The following is an 18,299-nucleotide window of genomic DNA, read 5'->3' as shown; positions in this document are numbered from 1 at the left end:
AATATTATGATTCGATTGAGCGTTCGGGCACTTATTTAAGATTTTAGCAACGCCGAAAGCACGCCCATTGGTATTTGCGGCGGAACAAATATCATTTAACTTTCTAAATTAAATTGATTCATTCCAATTTAAAGTTTTGACTTAAACTTACCTAAACTAGTTAAAATCAGGATCTGGTTTCGTCTTCTTAAGTTTACAAAATTAATTCAGTTGCAAACACATCATTTTCAACTTGAAATAAACTTAACTTACCTCGGTCTTTGGAAGCTAATAAGGATCTTGCGCAAAATATGACTTCAACGACAATGACAAAGTCGTCCCAAAAAATTTTTATGAGCAGAACAATCTATCTTCTTGTGTACTATACAAAACTGAGCGTTACGAAGTCGTCAGTTTGCAAATCAACAACGTGAAACGACCGAACGTTTTTTAATAGGCGTCGCCCGCGTCGTCGCCGTCGTATATGCGTAATTTAAGGTCCGTCATATTGGATGTGGAGCACATATAGCTAACATGGATGGAGTGTTTACTGGTGTAACAAGAGCACTTTAACATGGCAAAACGTCGGCTGCAAAGGGGCCATTTACAGGGGAGCCTACGAAAACGCGGACTTCTAATCGAATTATTGCGTCATAAACTTGTGTTGGGAATATCTCTGCAGCGAAAGATCTTTATACAGCGATATAATGGCAGCATTAGTAGCTGTGGAAATTTCAAAAAAATTTCTGCTTGATCTCATCCCGTTTCAATGTAAAAAAGCAAGGTGAGGCCGAAAAAGGAGCCAGAGATTAATTAAGTGCATGCGAAAGTTTTTAATTTTTAAGAAGCTCTGTAATGAAAAAAAGAGACAAAACATACATATATAGGCTGGTTATTATTTAGCACAATGGTAGTCATATTGATCCGTTTAAATGCAAATCAAACGCGTAATTTTGCACTGAGATGGTAGACAAGTACTGAGAAATCGGCAAACGTTTCTATAATATAATCAAGCTCTTGAGGTTCATGATAAATCTTTTAAAGCTTTGTTATAAATATACTGCCAAAAATGCAGCCGGTCAGTTAGGCCGGCGTAGTTAGGGGGTCCTGGGGTGCCCACGAATTCCCTCCCCCCCTCCCGTTTAGTAAGCCTTTTTTAAGCAAACAACCTACAACAGGGGGCGAAAACGGCATGACAACCTGGTGAGAACCTTCACTTTGACACAGTGTGACTCCCCCCCCCCCCCCCCCGCCCTTCTTTGAAAAATCTTGGCTACGCCCCTAACGATAAATTTTTGAATCAGAGAAACCTTCTGTACTGTTTTGGTAAATATCAACGTTAACCATGATGAGCTGCTTGCGTAACAAAGAAGCGTAAAAATATAGAGTAAGAATGATTATCAAGTATCCATGATAATGGAATCAATATTCTGTTATAGTGCTCTCAAATTTGATTTTGGTGCCAGGCTGAAATGCCGATCAATTGCTCTTCGCTCGTCAACCAACCCAAACTTCTCCCGTGGGGGAAAGGAGACGGGGGGAGAGGTAACATTCGAGAAGAGAATTTTGCATTTCAGGCTACCCTTGTTGAACCATATGGCTAATTTCAGAAGCCCATGATGGTAAAGCTATAATGGCGACTAGGTTGTTGGGGTAAATGAGCCTGCGCTCTTCCGCCGAGAGCAGCGTGGGTCCGTCTCGATTCTGTTCCGCGCCTCATGGTTGCATGCCCGTCCGATTTTGGCTCCAAAGCGTTCGTCTTGTTGGCTAGCAAGCACTCGCGTGCCAGATGACCGCGATAATCCGACCCTTGCTTAAGTGCCACTGCTCGGCGCCAAGACTGTGTTAAACGAGTGATATCGTTTGCGTTGCTTTCAAAAGAGGCTTTCCTGAGAGAATGGCGGAAAGAGCGATGAGACAACATGGAACCGAAAAGTATTTTACACCTCGCAAGACAAAAGGCAAAGAAATGCTGTAATTGTTGTCGCTTTTTCATATCGGTGTTTTCCATTCTTCGTGGAATTGCGTTTAGTAGCGGACGCTTGCATGTAATAATAGTGATAACAGACATTGGGTGAGATCAAGCTCGCGCACTGTGCGTCAAATTGAAGAAATTGCCCAAGAAATTGCTTTGACAATATTTCCAAACTATATTAATTTCGTTTTTGGGACTTGATGTGCTTTCAAAGAAAACCGGATTTTCTTAGGAAACTAACCTGATTTGACTTACGCATAGGGGCTTGGAATCTTTTCATCGCTTTGAGACAGTGTTTGTGTGAAACGCACACTAGGCCAAGAATTAATTGAATAAAAACAAAGGAAGCTCTGAAACGAAATTAAGGGAAGGAAGAACGCTTTAAAAAGATTATCAATGACATTATCCCTTTCAGCCATTGTGTCGCTTTATTCTTCAAAAATCATTTATCATATAATTACACTTTTGTTCAGTTTGCCTTACAAACAAATGACACCCTGACGGTCCATACAATAATCTTATAATTTAAAATACTTGTTCTTGGTTATAATAGCTCCAGCGAACAAAAACTTTGCTATTTTTGACGCATCCACTGCCCAAAGTATTCATTCCTCTCCTTTTTTTCTACTTCAAACAGGAAACTTGCATATCTTAAATACAATATAATTATCTCCTTCAAGGAAATTATGCGACGCTCTGGTCGAGAATAATTAACAATTCTTTTCAATGGTTCTCTTTACATTAAGAATCTCCACTACTATATAAGCAAGAGCAACTACCATTTTACTCTTTTCGTCACGAATAATGTTGATAACCACTTCTGGTGAGCGAAAATTGTTTCTTGAAGGTACCGCAGCCATGTTCTTCACAACATGGCCGGCCTCTAGATATGTATCAATTCTTTGCTGATACCAATCTGTTTAAATATGGCAGCTATTGCCGCTAGTAAATATACCTGACTAATTCTTTTTAGCAAATCTTATTTACTCGTGATTGATATACATATTATTTTACAGGATAAAATTAATTTATATTTCTTGTATTTCGTCCGCCATTAAATTCAAACAACTTCTTGTTCTTGTATAACTTTTCCCTGTTGTTCGACTTCAAGAATGCGGAGCTCGGAATCGAAGATAAATGTTACTGTCAATTAAAGTAAAGTCACATTTTTCTTCAAGTGCATCAAAAGGGTCTTATTAATTTGACTTTTCCCGGCATACTAGGCTTTGTTCTGGGACGAAGCTAAACTGTTTGTGGACTTGACACATACTGACATGTATATGTTTTCTCCACTCACTGAATGTGGAGTGTGTTGGGTTTGGTTCCTCGTTTAAGATAGTGGCAGCCCGCAATCTTTGCAAGCACATTCCAACACAATTTTTACTTTCTTTATCACAAAGGAAGGATTCTGTCCGGGGCATTCCAGCCGTACAGTTTTGGATTCCATCCTTGACGGAGCACAGTATGAGCAAGAGAAAAACCTTTTCGGGATGTAAAATGAATTGCATTGTCCGTAACACATGTTGTTCTCGACCTCCACTGTTGTGCAGCCATGGTGTCGAACTGTCTCTTTGAAAGGATGCGCGTTGCACCAATCCGTTTTCAGATTTAACCTTCCCAAATTCAGCACACTGCTTCCGCTCAAAAACGGTAAGTCCCGGTTGAATGTGATTGGCTTCGATTGGTCTTTTACCACGGAGTTTTTCTCATGCTCTCCGCGATCAAAACTGACTTTCAGTTCAGGAATGTTCTCACTTGTTTCATCCGGTTGATCCTGTGGCTTAATTGGAAGGAATTCCCATGGCTGTTTCTCTGACTCCTTGTCACCACTCCCCACAGGTGAGCCACTGCCGGCGCTTGCTTTTGAGGTCGGCTCGCTCAAACTGAGGTCCCTTTGCGCGGACGAACGAAAAACTCGAAGTTGCATTAGTGTTTGTTCATCCTTGCTCGTCACAGGCAAGCCATTATTTTCTTGGCTTTCGTCGGATTTTAAATTAAAGCTGTTTTGTGCAGTCTTTAGGCTGCCCAAAGTGCGCACTGCTACGCTCTTTCCTGCTCTGGGAAGGACTTGCTTTCCAAGAAGCCCGTTTGAATCTTGCTTAGGCAATTGCCCTTTCTCCTCTGAAGGAAGCGCGCTGGATTTGTGATTAAGAAAATCTCCCAAAAGTGGAATGGGAGACGAACAATGCGATGGCAGATCAGACAAAATTAAGAACATCACCAAACAGCAATGAAGGAAGTTAACGACTCCTTTCACTCCCATCTGAGAAAATAAAATATATCAATCGGTTTCAAGGCATCTTTCTAAAACATATCGAAGTGCTAGAACTAAGCGAGTTTATCTCGTATTGCTACGTGCAAATCTACATAGAAGTTTCGCGATTAAGATATTGGTACCTATTTTTCTGGCCACTTGAGATGCATAATTGAAACATTATATAATTAAATGTGTTTCGTGTTATTCTACAGCGCAACTCCGCGTCTCTACTGCAATAAGTATTTGCGCGCGTTCATAAAGTGGAAGGAAAATAGAAATTTTCGTTGAAAATAAATAAGGTTCGCTTGAAATGCAGAAAGTCAGCATAACCTTTGTCGAAGTTGCAGAGATACACACACACGCATAAAGCAATTAAACGGCTTATTTGTTTGTAGGGTTTTCTAGTTTGTTTAGTAAAACACTCGTAAATTGAAGAACAGGAAGGAACTTGCGAATTTTGCTACTGTACCCGTTTCAGAACCACACACATAGAATTGGATTAATTACCTTCAATCCTCTTTAATCAGTGGAGGTTTCCTTCTTTTCGTTTACTTGCTGCAACAGAGAACAAAATACAAACACGTTAGAGGTTATCGCTTTTACCAATCACAAAGGTCTCTGGTCAAGAAGGGGTGAGTTGATTGTCGGTACTGGAAAGTTGTGAAATCGGTTTTTCTTAACCGCTAACTTACCGTTTTAACAAACGATTATTACTCTTCTAAGCGATAGAAATTCAAGCCTCCAAATGCCAACTACAAGTGTGGCGCTGAAGCACTTGTTTGAGAATAAGATGTTTTCGTTCAACCTTGACTGTATATTGTTTTTTCGCACGCCACTGCCGACACAACTACTGTAATTTACACAATTAACGCACATTTTCTTTGTTTGCAAACCTTTACCTTCGTCAGACCGTCTGAAAAGCCAATGGGTGATTTATTGAGTTAAAATATCGATTCGTTCCAGGGGAGCTCAAGACTTCTGGCGCCATTGACGCGGCAATGAAAGCTCTTTTTGATTGTCTTTTGTTAACGTATTGAAGCTTTCGGCAAGGGCCGACACGTGCAAATAAGGTCGCTGTCTTCTGTTAAGTTTTCAAACAAAACTCGTGAACTCGATAACTCTCTTGCTCGGATTTTGATGCAATGTTTTCTTCCCGTAACTTTGTTAATAACTGTTAACTGAACGCTAGAAAAAAAAAAGAAAACAATAATTCATTTAACATGAAAATTTATAGTACCTCATTACATATTTACGTTTTCATGGTGGCGCCAGAGCGGAAGTCGCTTCAAAGGGTGTTCAGAGAAAGAGAAACTGTATTGAAATCATCTTCACCATCCGCCATTTATACCGCTTTTAATACACTCTTGTAAAATTAGAATTTACGTAATTTTGTTGACGCCACCGTGGTAAAAAGGAAGTCTACGACTTTCAGAAATTATTATAATATTAAAAAGAATTTGTTTCCGTATCCAGCCATGGCGCCGCACGATAACAGATATCTTTTACATTCTTGAGTTAAAAAAGACCGCCATCTTGAGTCGAATACAGATCAATACACGCTCGTCTACGCCGGTCTAGTGGCAAAATCGCCAAAACACAGTTAGGACTGCGACATTTATTTCTGTTTACTTTTTGGTGAATCAAAATATAACAAATTCACTAAAGGACGCCCAATAAAGTAACGAATTATACGCTGTAACTCTTGAGTCATGTCTCTCAACACACAATATTTATCATATTTTAATGATCAGAAGAAAAACAAATATAGTTTCATACGAACAACACTAAATTCTCAATACTTAACAAATAGAGAATCAATAGCAAGTAGCAAAGAGAATTTACATTTTAAACCATCAACATCTACGTAGATTTATCTAACAATTTGAAGACCAGTCGCATCTTGGCCAACGCCATGGCCCAAATGTATGGCGACCTAACGCAATCAAAGATTGTTTGGTGACCAAATGGTTTCTCGTTTGGACGCCTTGTTTGATCGTCCTTGATCGTCTTTGATCACGTTTGATAAAATTTGAACGTCGACAAACACTCAGTGATCAAACGCTGTAAAGCATTTTGTTCGTTTGGACGCGCGGTGATCAAACATGTTTGATACCGGAGTTTGATACCGTTTAACCACTCAGTTCAACTTCAACATATTTGGTGCACAAAAAAGTGTTTGATCGTTTTTGATCGGCAAACATTTTCCGTTTGGACAGTGGTTGAGGCAGTTTGTAAAGATTATTAAATGCCTATAAGCACAAATTCGCCTTTAAAATTGTTTTTTGGCTGCTTGGCTTTGAATACCTCTCTTAATTTAGCCCTGGTTCAAACTGAGCCAAAATATTAACAGTGATCTCTGTAGACTCAAAGATCTATCAATGTAAAGTCGCCTTAATTGAGCGAATATTCTTTCTCGATATTGGAAATGTACGTTTCTCTTGGAGAGGGGAATAAGAATACTTCATGATTTAACACCCTTAAGTTGCCCCCAGTTACTCAAAACAAACATTTTCAATCTTTATTTTACCTTGTGTTTATCGCAATCACTTCAATTCTACTGACGTAAGTTGTCTTAAAGACGTCTTTCCTTAATACGTCTTTCCTTAAGCGACCATAAAAAACAATAACGGTCGATATAACCAAATAACTAATCCATGGAGTACTAAGAATATGGCCCATTTAACAGGGCGTTAGTTAATTTACATACTGGCGCCCGCGAAAAAACTCATGCATTTCAAATGAGTGAGTTACAAAGTTTGCTTGCTCTATCCGAGCACATTTGGAGTTTCTGTAATGCGTTAGAAAGTTAACTCAATGTCTGCCTTTACTGAAGTAATACCCCTGGTTAACAAAGATGTGCTATATCGGTCATTCGTTTTGCACTCGACGAGTTCGCTGTTGATCGCTGTATGGAATCCAGGTCACTGTATTGTCATATATAAGGATTAAGTAGAGATACTCTCACTATATTTCGAACCGATAACCTATACTTTTGAACTTTCGTACTTGCAGGGAACGCAAGTCCATAAGGTTGAACATTGTTTATCTAAACCAGGGCGATAAGCGAGTTATCAACTGGTGAAATTGCCCGGGCGTGCACTCGGTGGACGTCAGTTTCAGTTCGTTGACTAGCGGCGAGGACCGATTACAACGAAGCTATCTATATCTAGGCGCCGAATTACACTTAAACACTTCCGTTGAGTAATAACTCTTGGCATGTTTAGCTTTGTCTTGAAGAGCACATTCGCAGGTACTTCAACTCCGCACAGAATCTGCAAACGAAACACGACATGAAGTTTATCTTGATGTCACTTCATAACTCGCTTTGTAGCATCGTGTCTCGTCATAGTGTCTGACGAACAACTGGGACTTGGCATTTCAGGAGTCTGGGCACTAAGGTATTTAGCCAGAACTTTTACTATCACGCTCGCCCCACAACTTTATAGCTCTTCCGCAATAAGTCTTGACTCAAGACTTATATTGTGGACTGAAGACTTATATCCTCGAGCGCGCGGTAGCTCAAAGAGCTCAGACGTTTCTATCATCTTCATGTACTTGGTTAATAAAGCGCACAGAATGTCAAAGAACACCGCTGAAAATAAGTTATAAATCACGAGGCATACCGAGGAATGATTTACCAGGGTTTTGAGTGTTTGTCCTTTATCAAAAAGTGTTTATATTTCGCCGATATTAAAACCTCGCTAAAAACGCCCAGTTATAAAAAATTTCTCCACCCCCAATCTCATCCACACTAGTTGTATGACTTCCACCTTTTTGCTGCCGCCGACTGCCGCCGTTTGCTTATTTTCCCGCGCTTTGACAACGGTTGCTTGTTTTTCCGCTCTAGGCAACGGTTCCTTGAAACTTTGAGGACGGTTGCTCGCTGGCTACGGTTGGTTATTTTCCCGCGCTTTGACAACGGTTGCTTGTTTTCCCGCGCTTGGCAAAGGTTGCTTGTTCTCCCGCGCTTTGACAACAGTTGCTAGTTTTCCTGCTCCTCGGCTTTTCCGCGCCTTGACAAGTCTTACATGTTTTCCCGCTGTCAAATATATATATATTTTTTCAAATTTCCATTTGCGGTCGTGGTTAATAGGTCTATAAGTACTTTTATTTTAGCCAATTAACGTTAAGAAAAACACTGAAAAACTGCTCCAGCCGGCTGCCTAATTAAGTGGCCTCATTAGAGCTCAAAAATAAATTAAGAATTCGGAAACCGGAATCATTAAAATAAATCAATGAAAAAACTTCATTGAGCCCGAAATCGCGAAACAGCTAAAAGATTCTATTTTAAGTTATAGATTTCCTAATGTTTTGCGACTTTAAGTGGTGCTACGATAATTAAAAAGAAATACCAGTACAACATTTTTATTGGTACACAAAATGGGATGATTAAAATGTCTAGATACTTGTAATATGTTAACTACGGTTGGCAAATGACTATTTTATACGGTCAATATCGTTTCGAACCATCCTGAGCTCACGGTTTCTGGCAAGGCATTGTTTACTATACCTGACTTAACGTATCACGCTATGGGTGACTTCAGTGAAAAGTTGATCCGGTACAAGGTTCGTTAGGGCCAAGAAAAGCCTTCAGGTTAGAAACTTTTTGAAAGCCAAGCAACATTCGGTTGAAGCTCGGGTACGATAATCGCTTTTTTTTTTCCTCTGGAGGGTGGAAACACTATTACGGAAAATTCAGGTTAATCTCACTCATAATCCCCTCCTTTTATCCCTGACTGAAACCAATATTGCAGTACAAGCGATATCAAGATATGATATACCGCCCTCTACCTTTTCTATATTTTCTTACAATTTATATTACCACTAATACTAATTCCTCACGGATATAACTGAGCCCCGCCGCGTATGCCCTCCTCGGGTATAAGTCGCCCCCTCCCTCCCAAAAATCCCTCATCACCCCAGATCTATAACTACTGGCTTGTGCTTTACCAGTGCTGTCTAGTCGTCATAATTGGTTTTAGAGTTAAGTCGTAATGCTAACGATAGTGGCGACAATTTTCTAAGATATACATATAGTTGATGTGGACACTTTGTGTTGGAGGAACTGTTTCCATAGTTTCACTACTGCAGTCAGATTTGGCTGATTGGTCGAAGTGCCCCTTCAGTAGCCACGTCACGGTTTGCGCATGTTGAAAAATGTAGCCTATATTTTTCAATTACGTCGTTTGTAATCTGTGTCAATCTTCTCCATCCTTAACCAGTCTTGTTCCTTTATGGTTTATTATTATCTCTTTGGTGTTTTTCTATCTTATTAAACTATTATTTTCTGGTTTCTTTCAATTTAGAAGTAATCTAGTGTTTTGAAGATGAGTCAAAGAAGGCAAACGCCACAGTTAAAACCAGCCTTAATATCTCTTTTGCTTTTTTTTTTCTATCTTAGTAAACTATTATTTTCAGGTTTTCTTTAACTTAAAGGTAATTTAAATATTGAAGATGAGATGTCAAAGTAGGCAAATGTGCTGGTATAAACGGCCAAAGTCTCAGGTGAAATTGTGGAGAACCTTTCATTCTCCTCTATCTAGCCTGCTTGAAGTTGCCTAATTGCATGTGTCTACACTTATCCCACCTTGTTGTGGACGAATCTCCTACTCGTTAAGCTCTGTTCGTGTGTGTCCCATCACATATTTTGAAGCACATCTATAAAGCAGTAATGGCTGGCTCCAAGAACAACAAAATTGGAATCTCTGCTACCGAAAGATTTCGTGAGAAAGGCGCGCGAGTCGTTATGGCCGATTACCTTTTTGTTCCGCAAGCAGTCGACGTCGTCACAGCTTTTCTAAGAGAGTGCTTATATACACGGACTGAAACAAATTATCCGTTTTATAAATAACTCAGACCTTGGCCCGTATCTTGTTTTATCAGCAGGATCATTAATTATTCTTAATTTGTTTGCAATTCATTAATATCGTATCTTCTGCACTGACATGCTGCTTTTTAATTAGTACAAACAGGTCGATACGTAGCTATCGTGGTATAATGAGCTTAAGGTTTGGACGATTATCTGTAGTCAGCTTATATTTAAGCTTTGTCTAGAACTTATTGTATAGTTATGAATCTGTTTACGGAATTTTTGTGTCGCTGTGCTTTATTAATAAACTAAAGAGCCCTCTTTGTGTTGTAAAAGAGAATTTCAACATGAATAAACTAAGACTGGAGATATACTCTCTTATCTTTAGGTTCTGTCCACACTACGCAGGAGAAATTGGGAAAAACAACAAGCATCGCCGGGTCATTTTGAATTTTTGTTTGAGAAAACTCGGTCAGGGAAATCACCTGATTATCGTGGTGGAATCGTTTTCCAAAAGCTTCGTTCTCAAAATGTTTCTGTCTTCACTAAAAAGCGAAGCGGGCATTTCCAAATTCCTCCGGTTTCAAGAGTGTTTTCGAAAGGTTCCGTGTGGACGGTAGGCCTAAAAACCGTAGAAATAAAGCTGCGTTTTCAAATTTCGCCGCCGTAATGTGGACCGGGCCTTAGTGTTTCTCAGTTCCTTTCGATCCAATGATGATCGAGATAAGACTGAAATAGCCTAAGCGAGATTTTGGTCTCAGGGACTATGAATACTACATAGATAAATAACTGAGTAGACGGAAATACTGAGCCGCGATCAGTGAATAATTTCACCTCTCAGACAAGCTTAAAGCGGTAAATCTTAAATCAAACAACTTATCACCCCAGAAAAAATGTGATAAGTTTCCCCCTAATCAACTTAAGACCTAAAGCTTTGTTTTGTATAAAAATTGACAACGTTTTTGATACTTGGATTCAAGGAAACATAGCGTATTTTTGGCGACAAAGTTTTTAACCCGACTTCAAAGGTGAAGGACCGACGGCTTAAAGAAGAGCTTATACCGATAATTAGTCTAGCTAACATTTGAATTGACAAATCCAATGCCTTGACTATCGTATATAACAACCTTAAAAGAAACTGACAATCGCGTTGAAACTGACAATTACGTACCCAAATTTGTCTAATAACGTGTGATAATAGTATAAGTAACTTTTTTAACTTCCTATTTCCACCCCACAGTTCAGGACGTGTTTTGGGATCAATGCATTCCTTTCTAACAGGGAACCGCAATCGCTCTTGTTTTTAAACCTCACATTCCCTGAATGTCTGGCTCTCAAAAGTAACAATAACCCTTAAGCAGTGCTAAGCTAACACATAGGCTAAGCTGCCGAAAACGTGATCCTGGCCATGGATAACTCTGTGCTGTTCATCTCATTCCATGTAACTAAATTAAGGAAGACGATATCATAGCTAAAATTAGAAAGGTTTTACCTCCAAAAGATAAAGATTTTAGAACACTGAGGAACATGTATGTCTGGATTTATGAACAAAGAAAATATCGCCCGCTCAAGCGTTTTTTTTTTCTATCCAAAGAATATATCCAAAGTAGACGAGAAAATAATTCAAAGGAATGTCAGTCCTTTTTTTGAAAACAATCTTTTAGAAAATCTCGTGGCTTCCGCTCAACCATTTTTTTTCTCGCCCGGGAATTACTTCAAAGTAGACGATAAAAAATTCAAAGGAATGTCAGTCCGTCCTTTTTTTCTTCAACTGTCTAATCTTCCTTTTCATGCACTTCTGTATTTGTGATTTTTTTTTATCCAGTCTTGGAGTTATTTTAAGGCTTTTAGGAGTAGTCACATCAAAGTGCGTATAGGTTATTTGTGGAAGAAGGACGCATTTTACATTGACGCAGTTTTCATAAATCCAGTGATATATAGAGCCAGTGTGTGAGAAACCATGGAAATTTTGCGTTTGTGTCTCAGAACGGAATATCTGCACTGGAGTTAAGCTAAACATTGCCACTTTCAAATCAATGTAAATATTTCAGTCTGCAAGAACACCCGAAAGTTCTACCCTGCAAAACTATCGAGATCTATCAAACCGATAACTGTGAGGTCCACGTCAAACGTCGAACTTCACATGAGACGAGCTAAATTGCAATTCGAGTCGATTCAACTAGGTAAAGCTCGACCGTTGGATCAAACGTCGAACTTAATTCGAATTTACATCGTACCAACATGTTTATCCATCTAAATTCAGTCGGACGAACTCAGTTGAGTCAAATGTCGACTTTAGCTTATCATGAGCTTGCTTCGTTCGGTTTAGCCGTTCGTCTCATGCGAAGCTCAACGTTTGACCTGGGCCTTAATGCCGAAAACAAACAAGCCAACAATTAACCTTCACGTTAAAAATGAAAAAATCAAGGAACTAAGCTGCATTGCTCGATTATTTACTTTTTTGTGACAACTTTTCAAGTTTCCCTATAGAAGACACATTATGTTGTAGGATAACCACATGCGATTGCATTATTTAAGGCTGCTCCTGTTATCTATCGGCTTATGTTTCTTCGCTTCATTTTCACAAAACCGGATTAGCCAGTTGTTCCGCATATGATTCGGGTTTAACCCCTAGGATGTTGGAAGCTCAAGGGTCCTCAAGACACTTATTTTGAGGCGCTTATATTATTATTTGGACCTAAAATTAAAAATGGGGTATGCATGTTGTATAGTGGACCTTTTTCTGAAATAGATTTCTGGGAACAAGGAAATGATTACGAAAAATTATGAGACACTCACTTCTGAAAACGTTACTTTTCCACAAAGTTCCAAAGCAATAAATTCTGAAACAGCAGCAAGTCTCAAGTGAATCACCACCTGCGGAGACTGATAGCATTCAAGACCTTGTCAATTCTCTGATGTAGCGGTACGGTCGAGGAGCGTTATATTTATCCGGAATCAAATCGCTTTTCATAGGCTGGTGTGTTAATTGGAATAAAGGACACCAGCTTATTTAAAAGATTAGTTTAAAACCCTAGAGGACTTCCGCTGAATAAAAGCGAGCAGGGACTGACTAGTCGCACATTTTTGAGATTTATTTCTGAAAAAACCAGAAAAGTACCAGAATGTCGTTTTTAAGCCATTTTTGCCTCTAAGGGTGACCAGTTTCACAGCATAGGGTATAACTGACCGCGCACATTTGAGATTGAATATCATAGATATGAAATTTGTGGTAAAACACGCAGTTTTTACCACAAGGTCACGTGACGGCATGCGCAAGGTTCCACGTCAGCGCCATATATGGAGACGCTCCTGGGTTCCAGTGAAAACAAGGAAAGGACGGGCATGCGGAAGATAAATCAGTCTTACGATAATATTTGTTTTAGTTAAGCCAACACTTCGTAAATTATGCTAAGACGTAACTTTAAAAACAAACAGCAGGAAACCGACGGTAAAAAGAATCATTAGAATAAAAACAAAAAAATTGACGAGAAGAAAAGACAAAAAACTTGCCAAGTAAACATAAGTCACGTGGGTAAAGCTGAAGTGAGCACGTGGGCGTTGCAGCCTGAATTCTTTTACAGATAAAGTTAAAGCACGTTAGTTCTAGCAGCTTTATAGAAACAATTTTCAAATTTGCGACGGAGATGTGCAGTTGCAATTTTTTGGTGCTTACTACATTTTCTTAGCAGGAAACGTCCGTAGACGAGGCCAATTTCTAAACTTCTTTCATGTGTAGAAGAAATGTGTGGCAAAGCTACTGGGGAAAAATTTCAGTTCCGATTTCTTCCAAATGGAATCGTCGAAACTTTGACCTACCGTTCATTTGTCGGATATCCTACCACTAGACTACATGGAACTCGCGGGAGCAGGACCAAAGAACAAGTTATTTTGAATTCTTCCAAGATTAGTACTAGAACAATGAATTTTCACCGCTCACAAGTAAGTTGGATGGGAGAATTAGGAACGGACGCGATACTGCAAGTTTATCGAAGGATGATGCACTTTACTCAGACACTGCTTAAAACCGTTTCTGAAGAAAGACAGGATTTGGGAAAATAGATTTGGACAGTAAACTAGTAAGGACACTTAAATAAAGGATCGATTTTAATAATTTAAAACAATAAGAACATTGAAATCCTCGAGCTCTGTAGAGAATTCTCTTTGTTATAACATGTCTATGAGAGAGGTCATGATGACGTGAAGATGTTACTGAATTATGCAAAATAAGGTACAAAAATATTTATAAACAACGTCTACGCGAAAAACATGGCTAAAATATCGTTTCTTTGAAATGTTTATACCTTTAGGAGACCGTTGAAGTGCTTGATTCGCCCCAAACAAGCTCTTGTTCAACTTGTGGGTTATCAGAAAGAAGATGAACAATATAAATGCAACTTTTGGACTTTTGTCAGATTGCGATGCAGAAAAATAAGTTTGAATAGTGAGTAAGAAAGGCGACATACCAAAAATGAATTTAAGTTTTACATTTTATACTTTTCGTAACCATTCCCTTATCACTTCCACTGATGTCAAAGCAAAAAGTCTCGCAGTTAATTTAGTCAGCAGGCATTTCAAGCATTGGTTCTTACTTGTGATCTATTGGAGGACAGACGCATATATGACGTCATTGACATTTTTGGGGGGTTCTTTATAATATAAAACAAGTAGGCTCCGTGCCCAGGGGATACTTCCAAAAAAGTTAGGTGGGGTGTGCAGCCCACTTCCCAAATCCCTTACCCTATTTATGACCAAAATCTGCGTTTTCGCTACCCTATTTATGACCTGATGGACCAAAAATTCGATAACCTATTTATGACCGTTGGGGTTGCCACAGTTGGCCTAAACATAAGTTGAAAAGGGCTTTGTTGACAGTCATACCGATAATGATGAAAAACTAGTTTCTTCTAAGAAACATACCCAATTCAAGACCAAAGTGCAAAAACCATACCCTATTTATAACCAAAATGGCCAAAATCGATACCCTATTTATGACCAAAACGGCTGAAAAACCCTACCCTATGGGGCCGCCCATACTTATATAGACCAAATAAGGGAGTAACCCCCCCCCCCCCCACCCCCTGGGCTCCATGTTGCTGTGCATCTGTTCAGAAGATGTCAAAATGTGGCCACCTTCTTGTTCTTGCCATATTTTGACGTCATCTGTGATCTATTACTGAACAGAAGTACATCAACGTGGAATCTATTTGTTAAATAGACTCATGAAAAATGCTTCTCTGTGGCCGGGTCAAAGTTCTTTAAACAATTAACGCATAATTCGATCATTTTACGTTGCTTCAATTTCTCCCGTAGAGAACGTCTAATACGAGTGTAACAGGATGTACAACGCAATTGCAAGCCGTTTCCTGACAGTGCTGGCCAAATTACTTAAGTTACAGTTTATCACTTACCACTTTAATTAAAACATTTCCTACATCTAAAGGATTTTAATACTCTCGGCTAAAGAAGCTGTAATCGATGATCAAGGTTTGCGGGAGGAAATAACAAAACAAACGCGTCACTTGTTTACGCTTGGCCTCAAGGAGGTCTGTTGAGGTCATCTTTGAAGAACAGGTACTTGCTGATTCGAAGAGCATCTGACAGCTTATTATCAATATCGATCATATTCATGTAAGCAAAACGGAATTAAAACATTTTATCACGTTTTATGATATCAGACAGAACAATGCTTTACTTAAGGATAGCAAAGCATAAAATATTAATGCAAACATAAATTGTATAACAAATTTAAGATAACAGTCATTTCGATAATAATCAAATGTGTGAAGATTGTAATAACTTGAATGGCCCACTGAAACGCCCAATTTTAAAATGTGTCTCGAATTACAAGTGAGTTTTGAATTTGGTACAATGTAATATTTTACAAAAAAGATTTTGGACCAGGCCTGTTTCCCTGTATGACGTCGCATTTTCTAAGCTCGACTTGCCGTGTAAAAGTACTGATCACATATCTAAGTACTTCAGTCATTTTGATGTATCTACCAGATGTGGCTATTCATAACAACTGACTTAAATTAATCTACAACTTGTAACGTAACAGTGCTTTTCTTGTCAGTTTTAGAATTTTAAAACACGGAGGCTCGTTGCCGAATCAAAACAATTCAGTTACAGAATCAAAAACAAAGTCTCAATTGGTAATTAGAGATAACGGGAAGCACCTTTGTCAGTTTTTTGTATAGAACAGATCTGGAATATCAAACACAGGAAAGGTTGTTTACAGTCTTTATAGATTAAACTGTACATGCTTTTAAAACTGCACGTGTCATCGGGCAGTAACTTCCTTACTTTTTCGGTTGTTTCTACAACCAGTCAGGCATACATATACACTATACATCTGTGCGCTCTCTCGCGGTTTTAACAGAAAACAAAGCAGGGACACGAACATCTTTCATTTTGCAAGTATACAGTGGTGCGAGGAAACTTGTCCATAGCATAGATCAGAGGTGCAAATGATTAAAACGGCTAACCACTTCCCGAATACAAGCGTTTTTCGCGATTCAACCCATTCAATTAACCAATAATTAGACGACGGGTTTAGCGGTTGACCAAGCCCACGTTCGTATCACAGCTGATAAACGAGGGTTGATAACGAAATTCAGATGACATTCAGCGACAAAAGCGAGAAAAGTAACTGATTTGCAAATGACTTCTACACGTGTCTACAAGCCCTACATCATAGTAACTTAGACAAGTCAATAACAAGAGTATAAACCAAGAAAGCAACTTACGTTGATTAGTTGTGTTCCGCCTTGTTGCGTTTCTCGCCTTCTCTGGTGGTCATCTCGATGAAGTACAAATATGATGCTACTCGTGGTAATTGCGGACACGCGATCTTGACAGCCAGACAGTCGCCTTGCACAGCACGAATGAGGTAAGTAACGGCTTTTTAAGACGACTGTGCAATTTGTTTTCCAGTCCAATAAAAACAACGATTTTCTAAGACAATAGCAGTTCTTAAGTGTTTTGTCTCCCAATTGGATAATCATGAACGGCTATCTCTGGTGAGCTGAAATTCAATCCCGTTTAAGCTACACATCTGGGATAAGACAAAGGAAAAGTTTATCTTGAGCAATGATTTATACACGATTGCTTCAATTCCCAGTTGGGCTTGCGACACGCCATGTTCTAATCTTTCAAGTTCCTCCCTAGTAATCCGTTAAGAAAATGAGATTGTTTGCGCCACTTTGCGATGCTTTCTCAAGATCACCCAAAATAGCGCTGACCCACCTCTTAAAAACACTTCAAGTTTCCAACCGAGATCGTAAAACACCTTTTAAACTCATTAACATTTTCTCTTTCTGTTTAATTGAAGCCGGAAGTCCGAAAGAACTGCGATATTGTTCAGTCTGACCATTCAAGGATTTCCCCGTTTTCCGATGGCCCGCTGATCGAGGGAGACGTTCTCTGGGTGCAAGCAGACAGCCTGTCTCCAATCTGAGGAAATTAATACTATACAGAGGGAATGATATGTTTACACCCATGCCACACGTCAATCGTTAGTTTTCGATACTAAATTTAGTTTTCCAGGACAATGACATGCTACATAAATTACCAGAGTCGCATAGGAGAAAACTTATAAAAGCGAACCCATTCCTGCTGGAGAGTTGGGAATGCGTAATTTCTTACGGCTCGAGCCACGTTCCATAAACTGTGTGTAGCCTCAATTATATGTTTAATCTTAAGGCCAAGCTACTGCGCGTGTCACCCTCTCCTCCCCTAACCCTAGATGCAAACAAGCACTTTATACTTTTCTTCTTGGCTTTCCCGCTAATATGGATTCAACCGGGGTCTTATATTTGAGTTGCATTTGGCGTTTTGTTCTGTCACGTTCGCTTCTCTGGGCCTCAGTGCTACATCTTCAAAACATATCAGTCAGTTTGCCCTATAATCTTCGTTTTACGGTGACTACCCTGAGATGTTGTGAGTGATACAGGAGCCTGGGTGAGACTGTTCTCCGCTTAGACCTTGGGTTCAAGTTTTTCCGTTGAAATGAACAGGCACTGGAATACTTAACTGTAACATGTTTTTTCTTCGTACTTCAAGATGTTCATCCGCTAATTAAGCTCGAGACATTTTCTTACAGAAACTTGTTTTTAAGAAATAGAGAACATTTTCCGTGTTTGTAGAATCGAGTTGTAGAAACACGAGTGGAAGTTAGAAAGAACTAGAAATGCTGTGGGAACACGAGACAAAGGTTAGTGTCACTACGATTTTATTAATGAACCCTTGTTTCTAAACTCAGAGCGAAGGCTTGTTTA

At 39.2% G+C, this 18,299-nt stretch overlaps 1 protein-coding gene across 7 annotated transcripts; it reads right to left on the bottom strand.

The window, feature by feature from the left end:
- Window positions 1–2,363: 2,363 nt before the first annotated feature.
- LOC110040136 (uncharacterized) lies at window positions 2,364–17,190 on the bottom strand. 7 transcript variants are annotated; one of them, XM_089286435.1, is made up of 5 exons: window positions 16,770–17,190; window positions 12,820–12,906; window positions 9,799–11,465; window positions 4,719–4,766; window positions 2,364–4,217 (listed from the first exon to the last, which is right to left on the bottom strand). In XM_089286435.1, the coding sequence occupies exon 5, from the start codon at window positions 4,215–4,217 to the stop codon at window positions 3,285–3,287; it is 933 nt and encodes a 310-aa protein (XP_089142561.1). In that variant the 5' UTR covers window positions 4,719–4,766; window positions 9,799–11,465; window positions 12,820–12,906; window positions 16,770–17,190; the 3' UTR covers window positions 2,364–3,284. The 7 variants fall into 7 exon arrangements, with proteins under 7 accessions (XP_089142561.1, XP_089142562.1, XP_020600987.2 ...); XM_089286436.1 differs by lacking the exon at window positions 9,799–11,465; XM_020745328.2 differs by lacking the exons at window positions 9,799–11,465; window positions 12,820–12,906 and adding an exon at window positions 5,449–7,483.
- Window positions 17,191–18,299: the final 1,109 nt, after the last annotated feature.

Source organism: Orbicella faveolata, unplaced genomic scaffold (genome assembly GCF_042242905.1).
Source record: "Orbicella faveolata isolate gen_17 unplaced genomic scaffold, um_ofav_v1 contig_14, whole genome shotgun sequence".
Taxonomy (NCBI): Eukaryota; Metazoa; Cnidaria; class Anthozoa; order Scleractinia; family Merulinidae; genus Orbicella; species Orbicella faveolata.
This window is presented reverse-complemented; position numbering and strand designations above follow the sequence as displayed.